This window comes from Aquarana catesbeiana, linkage group LG10 (assembly GCF_042186555.1).
Source record: "Aquarana catesbeiana isolate 2022-GZ linkage group LG10, ASM4218655v1, whole genome shotgun sequence".
Taxonomy (NCBI): Eukaryota; Metazoa; Chordata; class Amphibia; order Anura; family Ranidae; genus Aquarana; species Aquarana catesbeiana.
In genome coordinates this window covers 29,836,116-29,852,669 of record NC_133333.1, presented here as the reverse complement: position 1 = coordinate 29,852,669, position 16,554 = coordinate 29,836,116, and the positions used below count along the sequence as shown (strand labels likewise).

The following is a 16,554-nucleotide window of genomic DNA, read 5'->3' as shown; positions in this document are numbered from 1 at the left end:
AATTGTGCGCTGCATTTGTAGATTTCATAATTTGCCACATCACAAATGTTAATTCTCCATTACAAGCGCTAGTTTACAAGACCGACCGCTTCTGCTTCCGAGCATGCGTGTTTGTACTTTGGACTTTTGTCCGACGGACTTGTGTACACACGCTTGGAAAATCCGACACACACATTTGTCCAGGGAAAATTTGAAATCTGGATAGCCAACATTTGTTGGTGGAAAGTCTGACAACAATTGTCCGATGGAGCATACACATGGTCGGATTTACCGCCAACAGCCTGTCATCGAACATTTCCTGTCAGAAAGTCTGATTGTGTGTACGGGGAGTATTCAACTATATTCATTTTTATAAATAAATGCACTTTCATTTTCAATTGTTGACAAACCATCACTAAATAATTATTGAAATAGCTCTGTCATTCTCCTTTAGCTTTTTAAATTGTAAGAAATCCTGCGCTATGGTGTGATATGGTTTCTGCATAATATAGAATAGGACGCAATCTTGAGAACTTTTTGCTGTTTATTGATTGTGTCCTAGTGTATTGCTTTTAGGTGTTCTTATCTGTGTACTAAGCTTATGATTATGTGTATTTAAATACATTTTGTACTTTTTTACCTTATTATACCTTTTTCAAGATCTGGTCTATTTCCTATGCCCGTATAATCCCTGGGGCACTTCCCTTTGCAAACTTGCATACCCTACATCATCTCCAAAGGCTTAAAGTGATTGTAAAGGATCGTTTTTTTTTTCTATTAACTCACATGTCATACTTACCTCCACTGTGCAGCTCGTATTGCACAGAGTGGCCCTGAACCTCGTCTTCTGGGGTCCCCCGGCGGCTCTTGCGGCTCCTCCCCACATCAGATAACCCCCTAGGAGAAGCGCTCTCCCAAGGGGGTTACCTTCCGGGCACGCTCCTGAGTCCAGCATTTGCGTCCACAGATACGAATGCTGGACTCGGCCCCACCCCCAGCGCTCTTGCACTCTTGATTGGATTTGATTGACAGCAGCGTGAGCCAATGGGCTGCTATCAATCTATCCAATCAAGAGCCGGGACCCCGTGGAGAGAGGGACAGCGCGTCCCCGCTGAAGAAATGATGGGGCTCAAGTAAGTGAAACGGGGGGGCTGGGGGGCCGGTGACTGCCCGGTGTTTTCTCACCTTAATGCATAGGATGTATTAAGGTGAAAAAACACGAGGGTTTACTTCCACTTTAAGTGAAGCATAGCAATGGGGCCTGGTCAAGGACTCAACCTGTGATTGGAGAATCACACAGATGAGCTTACTTCAATGCTTCTGCAGGCAGGATTATAGTGTTAAGGCGATACGAAAATCGGAAGTAAAATTTCGTCCGACGAACAATCTGCTGATTTTCGGATTGTTAGTATGGTGCTTTTGCAACAGCCAATTCCGATTTTTCGGACGATTTTTCGTACGACAAAATCTGGATGTGCAGACTATAAAATTTTTGGCGGATGTGAACACAACGTCTGAATTTCGTTTGATAAATACGGTTTTCGTCCTGAAAAAAAATCGTAAGAGCAAGACTACACATGCTCAGAAACGGAAGAATACTATTCAACACATTACGTCACTACCGAAGTTGAATTCTGTCATTTGAGAATTTTCATATGATGAGTAACATCTTCACTTTCTACAAGAGATTGGCATGCCACAAAAAAAATGGACGTTTGTCTAAAAATCTGAACGTGTGTGCAAGGCTTTAGACTTACTGCCCTGTAAAATTATCTGATGTAATTCTTACTTGCTTACTTACTTGAACGTTTCTGAAACATTTTGAAACACGAACAGCTTTTTTTTTTAAATGCTGACTCGGTTTGTGAGTGTTGTCTTGCAAAACGAGCAGAATTCAACCTAATGGGGTGTGCAGTACCGCATTTGGCCAGAGGTGTGGGGGCGCCGGTGACACTCGGAATGGTTCAGAGCCATTGGGAAATACTCTGAACCACTCGGAAATATTCGGGAACACTCGGAAATACTCCGTTCCCGGGTGTTCCTGAATCTTTCCGAGGGTTTCCGAGTTCAGCTGAGTTGTCCCCGAGTATTTCCAAGGCTCTCCGGCGCCCCCCCACCTCTGGCCACATGTGGTATTGCATGCAATAGAAGTCAATGTGGATCGAATTATTTTCATTTCCATCAACTTCTATGCGGAAACTCACTTTGATATGCGAGTGCTTTGGATTACAAGCATTCTCCTGGTACAGATTATGCTCGTAATCCAAGGTTCCATTATACAAGAGAAAAAACCTGGTGCTCAAGGCACAGTGTGACCCCTCTGGGTTTTAAAAGGCGGACCAGATGTTGATATAACATGTATTTATTTATTGAAATCACACAGTAAAATTGCATTAGTCAGAAGTATACTAGTCAAAGGTAATTCTTACTTGCTGACCATCAAAGTTATATAAAACTATTATTATTATTATTATACAGGATTTATATAGCGGTAACAGTGTGCGCAGTGCTTTACATCTCAAGGGCAGACAGTACAGTTACAATACAATTCAATACAGAAGGAAAAAACACAGTCACTTCCACCACGAAAAGGTCTTTTGAAGTAGAGGGCAACAGGTATAGATAGTAGTAAAATGGTATCCCAAGACTGGGTGGATGCTGCTTTCCTCAGATAATTCGAAGGAAACTACAAGAAAAACAAAATGGAAGGCGTGCTCGCCTATTGCATTACCAATGATAATTTAATAGTCATTTATTCATTTTTATAAAAGCTAAGCTCTGAGGAAGGGGGTGCGCCCCCTGAAACGCTGCAGCTGTACCCCATGTTGTGTTCCTGTGCATGTCCTGTGCGATTCAGCCCAGAAGAGCCGCTCTGCAGCTGTACTCTATGTGAGGCGATCGGTAAGAGGTTATACACATACAAATTAGACATGTGTAATTTTGTTGCAAATTCGTTTTCGACAAATTCAGGAAATATCAGAATTTCCGAAAACCCCAAATTTTTCTGAATATTCGTAAATTTGAATATTCGAAAATTCGCTAATTTGTAAATTCAAAAATTCGGAAATTTGTTAATTCGTAAATTTGTAAATTCGAAAATTCAAAATTCGAAAATCTGTAAAACCGAAAATTAGAAGATCTGAAATAATAACTAACTAATAATAACTTAACTATTACTAACTATTAAATTATAGGTATTGGAATTTTCTTTCAAATTTGTCTGTTAGTGAATGTAACGAATACGAATTTATCCGAAGTTGAGAATCCGAAATAACGAATGCTGTATCTAAAGGGTTTGAAAGTAACAAATTAATAATAATAAATAACAATAATAATACAAACTTTTTATTATTAATATTATTTATTATTATTTTGTTCCGTTCCATTTGTTTAGATGTGGCGTTCGTTATTTAAGATAATTCGCAACTTCGGATAAATTCGTATTAGTTACGTTCACTAACAGACAAATTTGAAAGGAAATTCCTATACCTATAATTTAATAGTTAGTTATTAGTTAGTTAGTTAGTTAGTTAGTTATTCTTTCAAATTTTCAGATTTTCTTTCCTATTCTCAGATTTTCAAATTTACAAATTCACGAATTTTCGAATTTTCAAATTTTCGATTTTATGAATTCAAAAATTTTCAAATTTACGATTTTACGAATTCAAGAATTTATGAATTGCAATCATAACAAATGACCCGAAAAACGAAAATAAACCGCAAAAAAACAAATTATACGAAAACAAACAAATTTTTCGTCAGTGCACATGTCTAATATAAATTGTTACAATGAAATCTGTTTTATTACACAAAACTAATTAAAAAATGTATATCTAAATTTAAAACAGTGATAATGGACACTGAACTAATAATACACTTATCCATAAAAAGACTCCAAGTGCCATAAGAAAGCTCCATGCATCCATTATAAGCAAATAACGAGTTTCAATGTTTAATAGAAACACTGCACAAAAAAAAAATCATTAAAAAACATAAAATACATTTTTTCAGCATCCATATTACCACCAATGCTTTGTATGTACATTAATAAGAGGGGAGAAAGACCTACCCTGTCCACTTATACTCATATACACCTATAAAGATGATATATTTATAGTTAATGTTAAAATGGTGTTTGTATACCCTCCTGGAATTCTTTGATTTGATTTTTCTGCAATTGATAGTTGAGGATTGATATATAAATATAAATCTAAGGATTTTAACTTCATTCTCCAAAAATATTTGCTTAGTGACCAAGATGAACCCAAATAGTCAGCCTAGTGTCACATAGTCTAATCTATGACATATCTTCTTAATTTTGAATAAAATAATTTAAAATAGTTTTCGAATTCGAATAGTTTTCAAGTTTGAATAGTTTTCCAATTTCCAAAGAGAATAAAATAGAATAGAAATAAATGTAATAGCATAGAAAAAAATTTAATTGAGGAAAAAAATATAACAGAAAATAAAATAATAGAAATTAATAGAGTAAAACAGAAAAAAAAATAATAGAAAATAAAAGAACAGAATAGAATGGAATAGGATAGAAACAAATAGAATAGAATTAAAAAAAGAATAGAATAAAACAGAATACAATCATCTTCTGAAATTCAAATAGAATAGAATAGAAAAGATTGTAATTAAAAAAACAATAGAATAGAATATAACTTTGAGTTTGAATAGAATAGAAAATAAGAGAATAGTATAGAAAAAGCAACAGAATTGATTAGAATAGAAAGAAAATGCCTATCATCCTATTTAAATCTATTATTTTCTATTCTATTAAAAAATTCTATTTAATTCTATTTGGGAAATGGTTATATTCTTTCTATTTTATTCTATTTTATTGTTTTTTTTTATTCTATTCTTTTCTATTCTATTATAGTCTATTCTATGGAATTCTTTTTTTCTATTCTTTTCTTTTCTATTTTGTTCTGTTTTACTCTATTCTGTTATATCCTTTTCTATTCTATTAAATTTTTTCCTTTATATTTTATTCTCTTTGGAAATTGGAAAACTATTCGAATTCGAGAACTTTTCGAATTGGAATTTGAAAACTATTTAAATTCTAAAATGTTTTGAATTTGAAAACTATTCGAAATTGATTTAAAAACTATTTGAATCAATTCGAATTCCATCCAATTTTTTTTTTCGTTATTTCCGATTCGTTTAAATTCGGTACTATTCAAATTCAGAACGAAACAAACTGCACATGTCTATCAGGCTCCTGCAGTATTCAACCACAATTATTTTTATAAATAAAGCATATACATTTGCAAACATTGCCACATCATCCCTTAATATGTGTTGAAATATCTCTATCACATTTGGCTTATGGCATGATCAGGTGAAAATCTGTGCCTATTTGGATCTGTCAGGTTGGTGTCCTCGGTGAAAGCTCTCTCAAAACCAGATTTAATGGAGCTCCAGAATTTTTGTTTGAAGTTTTGGCCAATGAAGACATAGAGAAAAGGGTTCACACAGCTGTTTGAGAATGCCAATAAGTCTGATATAACAGAGCCTATCAAAACCACAAACCTGAGATCACGATACATTCTATATGTAATCATGATAGAAAATACATGCAAGGGAAACCAGCAAATAAAGAAGGAAATGATGACGGCTGCAATCACTTTGTAAGGTTTGGTAGATGTTACTCTGCGATTTCTTTGAATACGCAAAAAGATGACAGTGTAACAGAAGATAATGATGGTAAAAGGAATAACAAACAGAATGATAAATCTTATTATAACTTGTGTATTGAGCATTAGCCGATCTAAATAACAAAACACAATGGTATTTCTGACATCATGTGTATCTGTATATATGAAGTAAGATATACTGAGTAGAAGAGATATAATCCAAAGTGCAAGAACGACTTTCACAGCCAGTGTCACGGTGCGATGGTTTCGACACCAAACAGGGAAGACTACGGAGATGCAGCGATCAATACTGATGACGGTGAGTTGTAGGACACTGGCAGACAGATTGATAGCTAATGCAAAAAATCCAAGCTTGCACATGAAGGTTCCAAATGGCCAGTGAAAGTCAAGTGCAATGGAAGTGATGTTTAAGGGTAGGAAAAGGCAGAAGGTAAAATCAGCAAAAGCTAAACTTAAGAACCAAACAGAGTTGACCGTCTTTTTCATTTTGAAGGCCACAAACCAGATGACCAGACCATTTCCAGTTATTCCCAGCAAACATATTCCTGATAAACCCGCCATGTATGAAACATAGAGTATTTTACTCAAAGTCGTATAAAATTTTTGATCTTCCTCTGTGGTGTTGGTCTCCATACTTCCAGACATATCAGGGCTCAGATATCAAGTTTGATGCGCTGCAAAATTAAAACGATTTAAGAAATATATAACAAAGGTAATCTGAGATTTGTGAAGAAACATTCTAACCAACTGGGGGGGGGGGGGAATTTCCCTGGAAATGTGTTTTTATGAACAATTTTTATGTCAGATAAGAAAGAAAGCACAGCACAAAGTCAACAAAATCATAAAGGCATATACTGTATACATCTTTACTTATTTTATCAAGAGGGATTTTAAAGGTAACTAATCTCACCATAAACCCTAAATACACTCTAGAATCCCCAATACAAGAGTGCCAACTCAATCTATAGAAAATACAGTAAACCCAACATAAAAAGATATCAATGGTGTAATGTCAAATAATTTTGGAAAATCACACAATAAGCAAATAAAAGGCAATGGTAATGAATTATGGCAATTTATTTCATAGCTGATCAAGTAAGAACTAAATGTATAAAAAGAATCAATGTTCATAATAGTTACATAGTTACATATTTGGTGAGGTTGAAAAAAGACACAAGTCCATCAAGTCCAACCTGTGTGTGTGTATGTCAGTATTACATTGTATATCCCTGTATTATGTGGTCCTTCAGGTGCTTATCTAATAGTTTTTTTTAAACTATCGATGCTCCCCACTGAGACCACCACCTGTGGAAGGGAATTCCACATCCTTGCCGCTCTTACAGTGAAGAACCCTTTACATAGTTTAAGGTTAAAACTCTTTTCTTCTAATTTTAATGAGCGGCCATGTGTCTTGTTAAACTCCCTTCCGCAAAAAATTTATCCCTATTGTGGGGTCACCAGTACGGTATTTATAAATTGAAATCATATCCCCTCTCAAGCGTCTCAATGCATACCACTTCTAAAGAAAGCATTTACTTTCAATATATGTTAAAATCTTAAACATGCTATCTGATATTCATAATGCTTATCTAATTTTTGTAGAGAGCAATCTCTTAATTTTCATATGTAAGTGTTATATCATTCTAATCCAGCCAATGTACTACAATGTAAAAAGAATCCTAGGTGTTTGTCTCCATAGGACTCTTTTTACATCTGTAGACCTATAGTAATCTACAGCTGAATATGTTAGTATCTATGACACACTCTGTCTACAGATTCCTATAGAAACAAGAAACTTTAAATATATTTCCCAATGGATGTAACTTAAAAGTCCAAGAGACTTGCAGCCTCACCATACAATATTCATTGTCGTGCAGCAAATGAAGTCTATCTGATCACTACTTACTAGGTATAGAAAACATTCCCTTTGCTCAACAGATGTCCACAATCTTTTAAAGAACCATTACAATCCCTTCTGTATTCTTCTTATGATATTATTGTCCTTACCTGAAGTTGTGTTGTTTCTGGTAGAAGTTTTCTGGGTGTTTCTCTCCAGCACAGCTCAGTAATGTGTATGCACTCCGTATATTGGGACTCTTTTTAGATCTAAGACTTGGCTATCACGTTATCTGATAATAAAGTGATTGGGAGGAGAGGTTTAAGTTGCTTGTCTGAAAGAAAACGGAACTTCTGTATGATAAGATAAGATTTAGATATGGATTCTGCATAATATAGAATATTGTCAGTTACTCATATGGCTTTAATTTTAGTGCTATAGAGCCCCGTGCTGTTTAAAGTAACAAAATGTTGGGAAAGTGGAATTAACCACTTGCCGACCGCCTAACGTAGATATACGTCGGCAGAGTGGCACGGGCAGGCAGAATCACGTATATATACGTGATCTGCCTCCCGCGGGCGGGGGGTCCGATCGGACCCCCCCCCGGTGCCAGCGGCGGTCGGCATCTGACTGGGAGCGTCGGGAGGCGAGGGGGAGACCATCCGATCGTGGCCCCCCCCTCGCGATCGCTCCCAGCCAATGGGAATCCTCCTCTGCCTGTGTGTAGTTTCACACAGGCAGAGGATGTGATGTCATCTCTCCTCGGCTTTGGCAGTTTCCGTCCAGCGCCGAGGAGAGAAGACATGTAAGTGCACACAACACAAACACACACAGTAGAACATGCCAGGCATACCTTACACCCCCGATCCCCCCCCGATCGCCCCCCGATCCCCCCCCAATCACCCCCCCCTGTCACAAACTGACATTAGCAGTATTTTTTTTTTTTTTTCCTGATTACTGCATAGTGTCAGTTTGTGACAGTTACAGTGTCAGGGCAGTGAGTGTTAGGCCCCCTTTAGGTCTAGGATACCCCCCTAACCCCCCCTAATAAAGTTTTAACCCCTTGATCACCCCCTGTCACCAGTGTCACTAAGCGATCATTTTTCTGATCGCTGTATTAGTGTCGCTGGTGACGCTAGTTAGTGAGGTAAATATTTAGGTTTGCCGTCAGCGTTTTATAGCGACAGGGACCCCCATATACTATCTAATAAATGTTTTAACCCCTTGATTGCCCCCTAGTTAACCCTTTCACCACTGATCACCGTATAACTGTTACGGGTGACGCTGGTTAGTTCGTTTATTTTTTATAGTGTCAGGGCACCCGCCGTTTATTACCGAATAAAAGTTTAGCCCCCTGATCGCCCGGCGGTGATATGCGTCGCCCCAGGCAGCGTCAGATTAGCGCCAGTACCGCTAACACCCACGCACGCAGCATACGCCTCCCTTAGTGGTATAGTATCTGTACGGATCAATATCTGATCCGATCAGATCTATACTAGGGTCCCCAGCAGTTTAGGGTTCCCAAAAACGCAGTGTTAGCGGGATCAGCCCAGATACCCGCTAGCACCTGCGTTTTGCCCCTCTGCCCGGCCCACCCAAGTGCAGTATCGATCGATCACTGTCACTTACAAAACACTAAACGCATAACTGCAGCGTTCGCAGAGTCAGGCCTGATCCCTGCGATCGCTAACAGTTTTTTTGGTAGCGTTTTGGTGAACTGGCAAGCACCAGCCCCAAGCAGTGTCAGGTTAGCGCCAGTACCGCTAACACCCACGCACGCAGCATACGCCTCCCTTAGTGGTATAGTATCTGATCGGATCAATATCTGATCCGATCAGATCTATACTAGCGTCCCCAGCAGTTTAGGGTTCCCACAAACGCAGTGTTAGCGGGATCAGCCCAGATACCTGCTAGCACCTGCGTTTTGCCCCTCCGCCCGGCCCAGCCCAGCCCACCCAAGTGCAGTATCGATCGATCACTGACACTTACAAAACACTAAACGCATAACTGCAGCGTTCGCAGAGTCAGGCCTGATCCTTGCGATCGCTAACAGTTTTTTTGGTAGCGTTTTGGTGAACTGGCAAGCACCAGCGGCCTAGTACACCCCGGTCGTAGTCAAACCAGCACTGCAGTAACACTTGGTGACGTGGCGAGTCCCATAAGTGCAGTTCAAGCTGGTGAGGTGGCAAGCACAAGTAGTGTCCCGCTGCCACCAAGAAGACAAACACAGGCCCGTCGTGCCCATAGTGCCCTTCCTGCTGCATTCGCCAATCCTAATTGGGAACCCACCGCTTCTGCAGCGCCCGTACTTCCCCCATTCACATCCCCAACTAAATGCAGTCGGCTGCATGAGAGGCATTTTCTTTATGTCCTCCCGAGTACCCCTACCCAACGAACCCCCAAAAAAGATGTCGTGTCTGCAGCAAGCGCGAATATAGGCGTGACACCCGCTATTATTGTCCCTCCTGTCCTGACAATCCTGGTCTTTGCATTGGTGAATGTTTTGAACGCTACCATTCACTAGTTGAGTATTAGCGTAGGGTACAGCATTGCATAGACTAGGACACACTTTCACAGGGTCTCCCAAGATGCCATCGCATTTTGAGAGACCCGAACCTGGAACCGGTTACAGTTATAAAAGTTAGTTACAAAAAAAAGTGTAAAAAAAAAAAAAAAAAAAAAAACACATACAAAAATATAAAATAAAAAAAAATAGTTGTCGTTTTATTGTTCTCTCTCTCTCTATTCTCTCTCTATTGTTCTGCTCTTTTTTACTGTATTCTATTCTGCAATGTTTTATTGTTATTATGTTTTATCATGTTTGCTTTTCAGGTATGCAATTTTTTATACCTTACCGTTTACTGTGCTTTATTGTTAACCATTTTTTTGTCTTCAGGTACGCCATTCACGACTTTGAGTGGTTATACCAGAATGATGCCTGCAGGTTTAGGTATCATCTTGGTATCATTCTTTTCAGCCAGCGGTCGGCTTTCATGTAAAAGCAATCCTAGCGGCTAATTAGCCTCTAGACTGCTTTTACAAGCAGTGGGAGGGAATGCCCCTCCCCCCCAACGTCTTCCGTGTTTTTCTCTGGCTCTCCTGTCTCAACAGGGAACCTGAAAATGCAGCCGGTGATTCAGCCAGCTGACCATAGAGCTGATCAGAGACCAGAGTGGCTCCAAACATCTCTATGGCCTAAGAAACCGGAAGCTACGAGCATTTTATGACTTAGATTTCGCCGGATGTAAACAGCGCCATTGGGAAATTGGGAAAGCATTTTATCACACCGATCTTGGTGTGGTCAGATGCTTTGAGGGCAGAGGAGAAATCTAGGGTCTAATAGACCCCAATTTTTGCAAAAAAGAGTACCTGTCACTACCTATTGCTATGATAGGGGATATTTACATTCCCTGAGATAACAATAAAAATGATTAAAAAAAAAAAAAATGAAAGGAACAGTTTAAAAATAAGATAAAAAAATAATAATAATAAAGAAAAAAAAAAAAGCACCCCTGTCCCCCCTGCTCTCGCGCTAAGGCGAACGCAAGCGTCGGTCTGGCGTCAAATGTAAACAGAAATTGCACCATGCATGTGAGGTATCGCCGCGAAGGTCAGATCGAGGGCAGTAAGTTTAGCAGTAGACCTCCTCTGTAAATCTAAAGTGGTAACCTGTAAAGGCTTTTAAAGGCTTTTAAAAATGTATTTAGTTTGTCGCCACTGCACGTTTGTGCGCAATTTTAAAGCATGTCATGTTTGGTATCCATGTACTCGGCCTAAGATCATCTTTTTTATTTCATCAAACATTTGGGCAATATAGTGTGTTTTAGTGCATTAAAATGTAAAAAAGTGTGTTTTTTCCCCAAAAAATGCGTTTGAAAAATCGCTGCGCAAATACTGTGTGAAAAAAAAAAATGAAACACCCACCATTTTAATCTGTAGGGCATTTGCTTTAAAAAAAATATATAATGTTTGGGGGTTCAAAGTAATTTTCTTGCAAAAAAAAATTATTTTTTTATGTAAACAATAAGTGTCAGAAAGGGCTTTGTCTTCAAGTGGTTAGAAGTGTGGGTGATGTGTGACATAAGCTTCTAGATGTTGTGCATAAAATGCCAGGACAGTTCAAAACCCCCCCAAATGACCCCATTTTGGAAAGTAGACACCCCAAGCTATTTGCTGAGAGTCATGTTGAGTCCATGGAATAATTTATATTGTGACACAAGTTGCGGGAAAGAGACAATTTTTTATTTTTTTTATTTTTTTTTGCGCAAAGTTGTCACTAAATGATATATTGCTCAAACATGCCATGGGAATATGTGAAATTACACCCCAAAATACATTCTGCTGCTTCTCCTGAGTACGGGGATACCACATGTGTGAGACTTTTTGGGAGCCTAGCCGCGTACGGGACCCCGAAAACCAAGCACCGCCTTCAGGCTTTCTAAGGCCGTAAATTTTTGATTTCACTCTTCACTGCCTATCACAGTTTCGGAGGCCATGCAATGCCCAGGTGGCAAAAAAAAACCCCAAATGACCCCATTTTGGAAAGTAGACACCCCAAGCTATTTGATGAGAGGTATAGTGAGTATTTTGCAGACCTCACTTTTTGTCACAAAGTTTTGAAAATTGAAAAAAGAAAAAAAAAAAATTTTTTTTCTCGTCTTTCTTTATTTTCAAAAACAAATGAGAGCTGCAAAATACTCACCATGCCTCTCAGCAAATAGCTTGGGGTGTCTACTTTCCAAAATGGGGTCATTTGGGGGGGGTTTGTGCCACCTGGGCATTCCATGGCCTCCGAAACTGTGATAGGCAGTGAGGAGTAAAATCAAAAATGTACGCCCTTAGAAATCCTGAAGGCAGTGCTTGGTTTTCGGGGCCCCGTACGCGGCTAGGCTCCCAAAAAGTCCCACACATGTGGTATCCCCATACTCAGGAGAAGCAGCTAAATGTATTTTGGGGTGCAATTCCACATATGCCCATGGCCTGTGTGAGCAATATATCATTTAGTGACAACTTTGTGCAAAAAAAAAAAAAAAAAAATTTGTCACTTTCCCGCAACTTGTGTCAAAATATAAAACATTCCATGGACTCAACATGCCTCAAAGCAAATAGCTTGGGGTGTCTACTTTCCAAAATGGGGTCATTTGGGGGGGTTTTATGTAATCTGGGCATTTTATGGCCTTCAAAACTGTGATAGGTAGTGAGGAGTAAAATCAAAAATGTACGCCCTTAGAAATCCTGAAGGCAGTGATTGGTTTTCGGGGCCCCGTACGCGGCTAGGCTCCCAAAAAGTCCCACACATGTGGTATCCCCATACTCAGGAGAAGCAACTAAATGTATTTTGGGGTGCAATTCCACATATGCCCATGGCCTGTGTGAGCAATATATCATTTAGTGACAACTTTTTGTAATTTTTTTTTTTTTTTTTTTTTTTGTCATTGTTCAATCACTTGGGACAAAAAAAATGAATATTCAATGGGCTCAACATGCCTCTCAGCAAATTCCTTGGGGTGTCTACTTTCCAAAATGGGGTCATTTGTGGGGGTTTTGTACTGCCCTGCCATTTTAGCACCTTAAGAAACGACATAGGCAGTCATAAATTAAAGGCTGTGTAAATTCCAGAAAATGTACCCTAGTTTGTAGACGCTATAACTTTTGCGCAAACCAATAAATATACACTTATTGACATTTTTTTTACCAAAGACATGTGGCCGAATACATTTTGGCCTAAATGTATGACTAAAATTGAGTTTATTGGATTTTTTTTAGAACAAAAAGTAGAAAATATCATTTTTTTTTTAAATTTTCGGTCTTTTTCCGTGTATAGCGCAAAAAATAAAAACGGCAGAGGTGATCAAATACTATCAAAAGAAAGCTCTATTTGTGGGAAGAAAAGGACGCAAATTTCGTTTGGGTACAGCATTGCATGACCGCGCAATTAGCAGTTAAAGCGACGCAGTGCCGAATTGTAAAAAGTGCTCTGGTCAGGAAGGGGGTAAAACCTTCCGGGGCTGAAGTGGTTAAAGCGTTTGTTAACCCAAAAAAAACTGATCCTGTTCCCTTAAAGCATGTTATACAGCACAGTGCTTGTGCTGTGTCATTTAGCCCCCTGTATCACCTGTAATACCTGGCTGATCCTTCCAGTTTCTACCCTCCTCCTGTACGTTGACTCCTATATATCAGGGCTGCTGAGCCCTGACAACGGATTCAGTACATACCTTTGTCATACGCAGCCCTGCTCTTTGTCTCCTTTGTTCTCTCCCTCCTACTCTTCCCCCTCCTCTCTCTGAGTGTCAGCTATTGTCAGCGCCCCCCCCCCCCCGCTGCTCTCATAGCTAACATTAAAAGCCCCCATCCCCTCTGTATTAGAACAAGAAGTTCCCCTGTGTCTGTGTTATATCATAAATATGCGTATCTGTACTGATAACACAGCGTCTTCCTGCGATCATGATCATAGGAAATATGTGGCGCTCACTAAAGTGCATAAACATATAATAAGGATGATGAAAGCAAACAGAAAATAGTGATCCTACAATTCTTCAAATACTAGCTAAAGTGCATGACAGTGCAGACCTCTCTAACTGCTTCAGCTCACTTTGATTTTACGCATTAGTTTTACTTTTTTGTTCCTGCGATCATGTGACTCCTCAGCTCTCTCTCCTTTCTCCTCTCCTCCCCGGCTGACGTCAGCTGCAGTGCTTGGTCCCGCCCACTTGAACTGTCAGCTAGGCAGAGGAGCGGCAAGAGGAGTCACATGATCACAGGAAGACGCTGTGTTATTGGTACAGATAAGCATATTTATGATATGAAACAAGTGAACGCATTATTATAATACAGAGGGGATAGGAGCATTTTATAGAAGTGGCTTAACAACCACTTTAACCTCCCTGGCGGTATTCCCGAGTGGGCTAGGGGTTCAATTTCAGTACCATTATGTTAACCCCGAGCCACACTCAGGATTGCATTGCAGATTCCTGGTATAGCGTACTTACCTTGTCACCAGGATCCTTTGATGTCCCCCCTGCTGTGTCCTCCGCCGGATCCTCCACCCTATGCTTTGTGTGCCAGGCTCCATTCCCTGTGAGCGTCGCCATGCATGGGGGGCAGAGCCCAGCGACAAATTCAAAAAGTACAAAAAACATAACTCATACAATACACTGTAATCTGTAAGATTACATTACTGTATCAAATAATTTAATCTCCCCTTTGTCCCCAGTGCTTTGTCCAGTGTCCTGCCTGCACTTTAATATTATATATACTGTTCTTTCTGAGAGTGTCCATGGCAACCAAAAAGAGTCCCTTTACTTCAAAAGTGGTTTTAGCGATAGTGAATAAGAATCACTTGCAGAATTTAGCGATAGTGATTCGTGGGGAAATTCATTTTATTATTATTATTATTATATTATTTTTTATAATTATTTACAGCTATTTATTCGTTTGGACAGATTTAAAGGGATTGTAAAGCTTTGTTTTTAAAAAAAACAAAAAACAAACATGTCATACTTACCTCCACTGTGCAGTTTGTTGTGCACAGAGTGGCCCCGAACATCCTCTTCTGGGGTCCCTCATCGGCACTCCTGGCTCCTCCCCGCATCGAGTGTCTACGTCGGAGAAGCGCTCTCCTTGGTGGACACCCACACGGGCGCGGCCCCGAGTCCTGCATCTGTGTCCATTCACAGAATGCAGGACTCGGCCCCGCCCCCCCGGAGCCGCGTCATTGGAATTGATTGACAGCAGTGGGAGGCAACGGCTCCGCTGCTATCAATCTATCCAATCAGGTAGAGCTGTTGTGCTCCTTCCCTCCCGAAGAATGAAAGTGGTCAGGTAAGTAAAACAGGGGGGGCTGCAGCATGAGAGAAGGTTTTTCACCTTAATGCATAGAAGGACCATGAGGGTTTACAATCCCTTTAACCCCTTTAAGTGAGTTATTCCTAAGAATTACAGGCCTACAATATAAAACTCCAAATTTTTGTGCAAAACAATGTACCGCTTTGAGATTAGGCATGTGCATTTAGTTTCGATCCGAATTCGAAGACAAATTCGAATCGAATTCTAAAACATATTCGAATCGAATTCGAAGACAAATTCAAATCGAATTCGAAAAAAATAGAAAACGTTTTTCTAAAAAAAACAATAAGTTAGAATATAAAATAATAAAGCAATAGAATATATATATATATATATATATATATATATATATATATATATATATATATATATATATATATATTTTTTTTTTTTTATTATTCTCTTCTATTTTTTTTTATGCTTTTCTTTTCTATTATTTTATATTCTATAATAGTCTTTTCAATTCAGATTCAAATTCATTCTATACGAAATTCGAATTTCGGAACATGGCTTCTGAAGTTTGAATTTCGTATAGCATGAATTCGAATTTGAATAGAAAAGATTAGAACAGAAAATAATAGAAAAGAATGGACTAGAAAAACAATAGAACAGAATAGAAGAAAATATAATATATATATTATATTTTCTTCTATTCTGTTCTATTGTTTTTCTAGTCTATTCTTTTCTATTATTTTCTATTCTATTCTAATCTTTTCTATTCGAATTTGAATTCATTCTATACGAAATTCGAATTTCGGAAGATGGCTTCTGAAAGTGGAATTTCGTATAGAATGAATTCAAATTTGAATAGAAAAGATTAGAATAGAAAATAATAGACTAGACAAACAATAGAACAGAACAGAATAAAATATAATATATATATTTTATTTTATTCTGTTCTATTGTTTTTCTAGTCTTTTCTCTTCTACTCTATTCTAATCTTTTCTATTCAAATTCAAATTCATTTTATAAGAAATTCAAATTTCGGAAGACGGTTTTATATATATATATATATATCTATATATATCTATATATAGATATATATAGATAGATATAGATATATATCTATCTATATATATCTATATATATATATTTTTTTTTTTTTTCTATGCTGGTCTATTGTTTTTCTTTTCTATTATTTTCTATTTTATTCCAATCTTTTCTATTTGAATGCAAATTCTTTCTATATGAAATTTGAATTTCTGAAAATGGTCATACAGAAACAGAATG

At 38.3% G+C, this 16,554-nt stretch overlaps 1 protein-coding gene across 1 annotated transcript; it reads right to left on the bottom strand.

Moving 5' to 3' along the window:
- Nucleotides 1–4,743: 4,743 nt before the first annotated feature.
- LOC141109977 (formyl peptide receptor 2-like) lies at nucleotides 4,744–7,746 on the bottom strand. Its single transcript, XM_073601225.1, has 2 exons — nucleotides 7,650–7,746; nucleotides 4,744–6,316 (listed from the first exon to the last, which is right to left on the bottom strand). Exon 2 carries the CDS (start codon nucleotides 6,285–6,287, stop codon nucleotides 5,301–5,303), a length of 987 nt encoding a protein of 328 aa, XP_073457326.1. The 5' UTR covers nucleotides 6,288–6,316; nucleotides 7,650–7,746; the 3' UTR covers nucleotides 4,744–5,300.
- Between the last annotated feature and the right edge of the window lie 8,808 nt (nucleotides 7,747–16,554).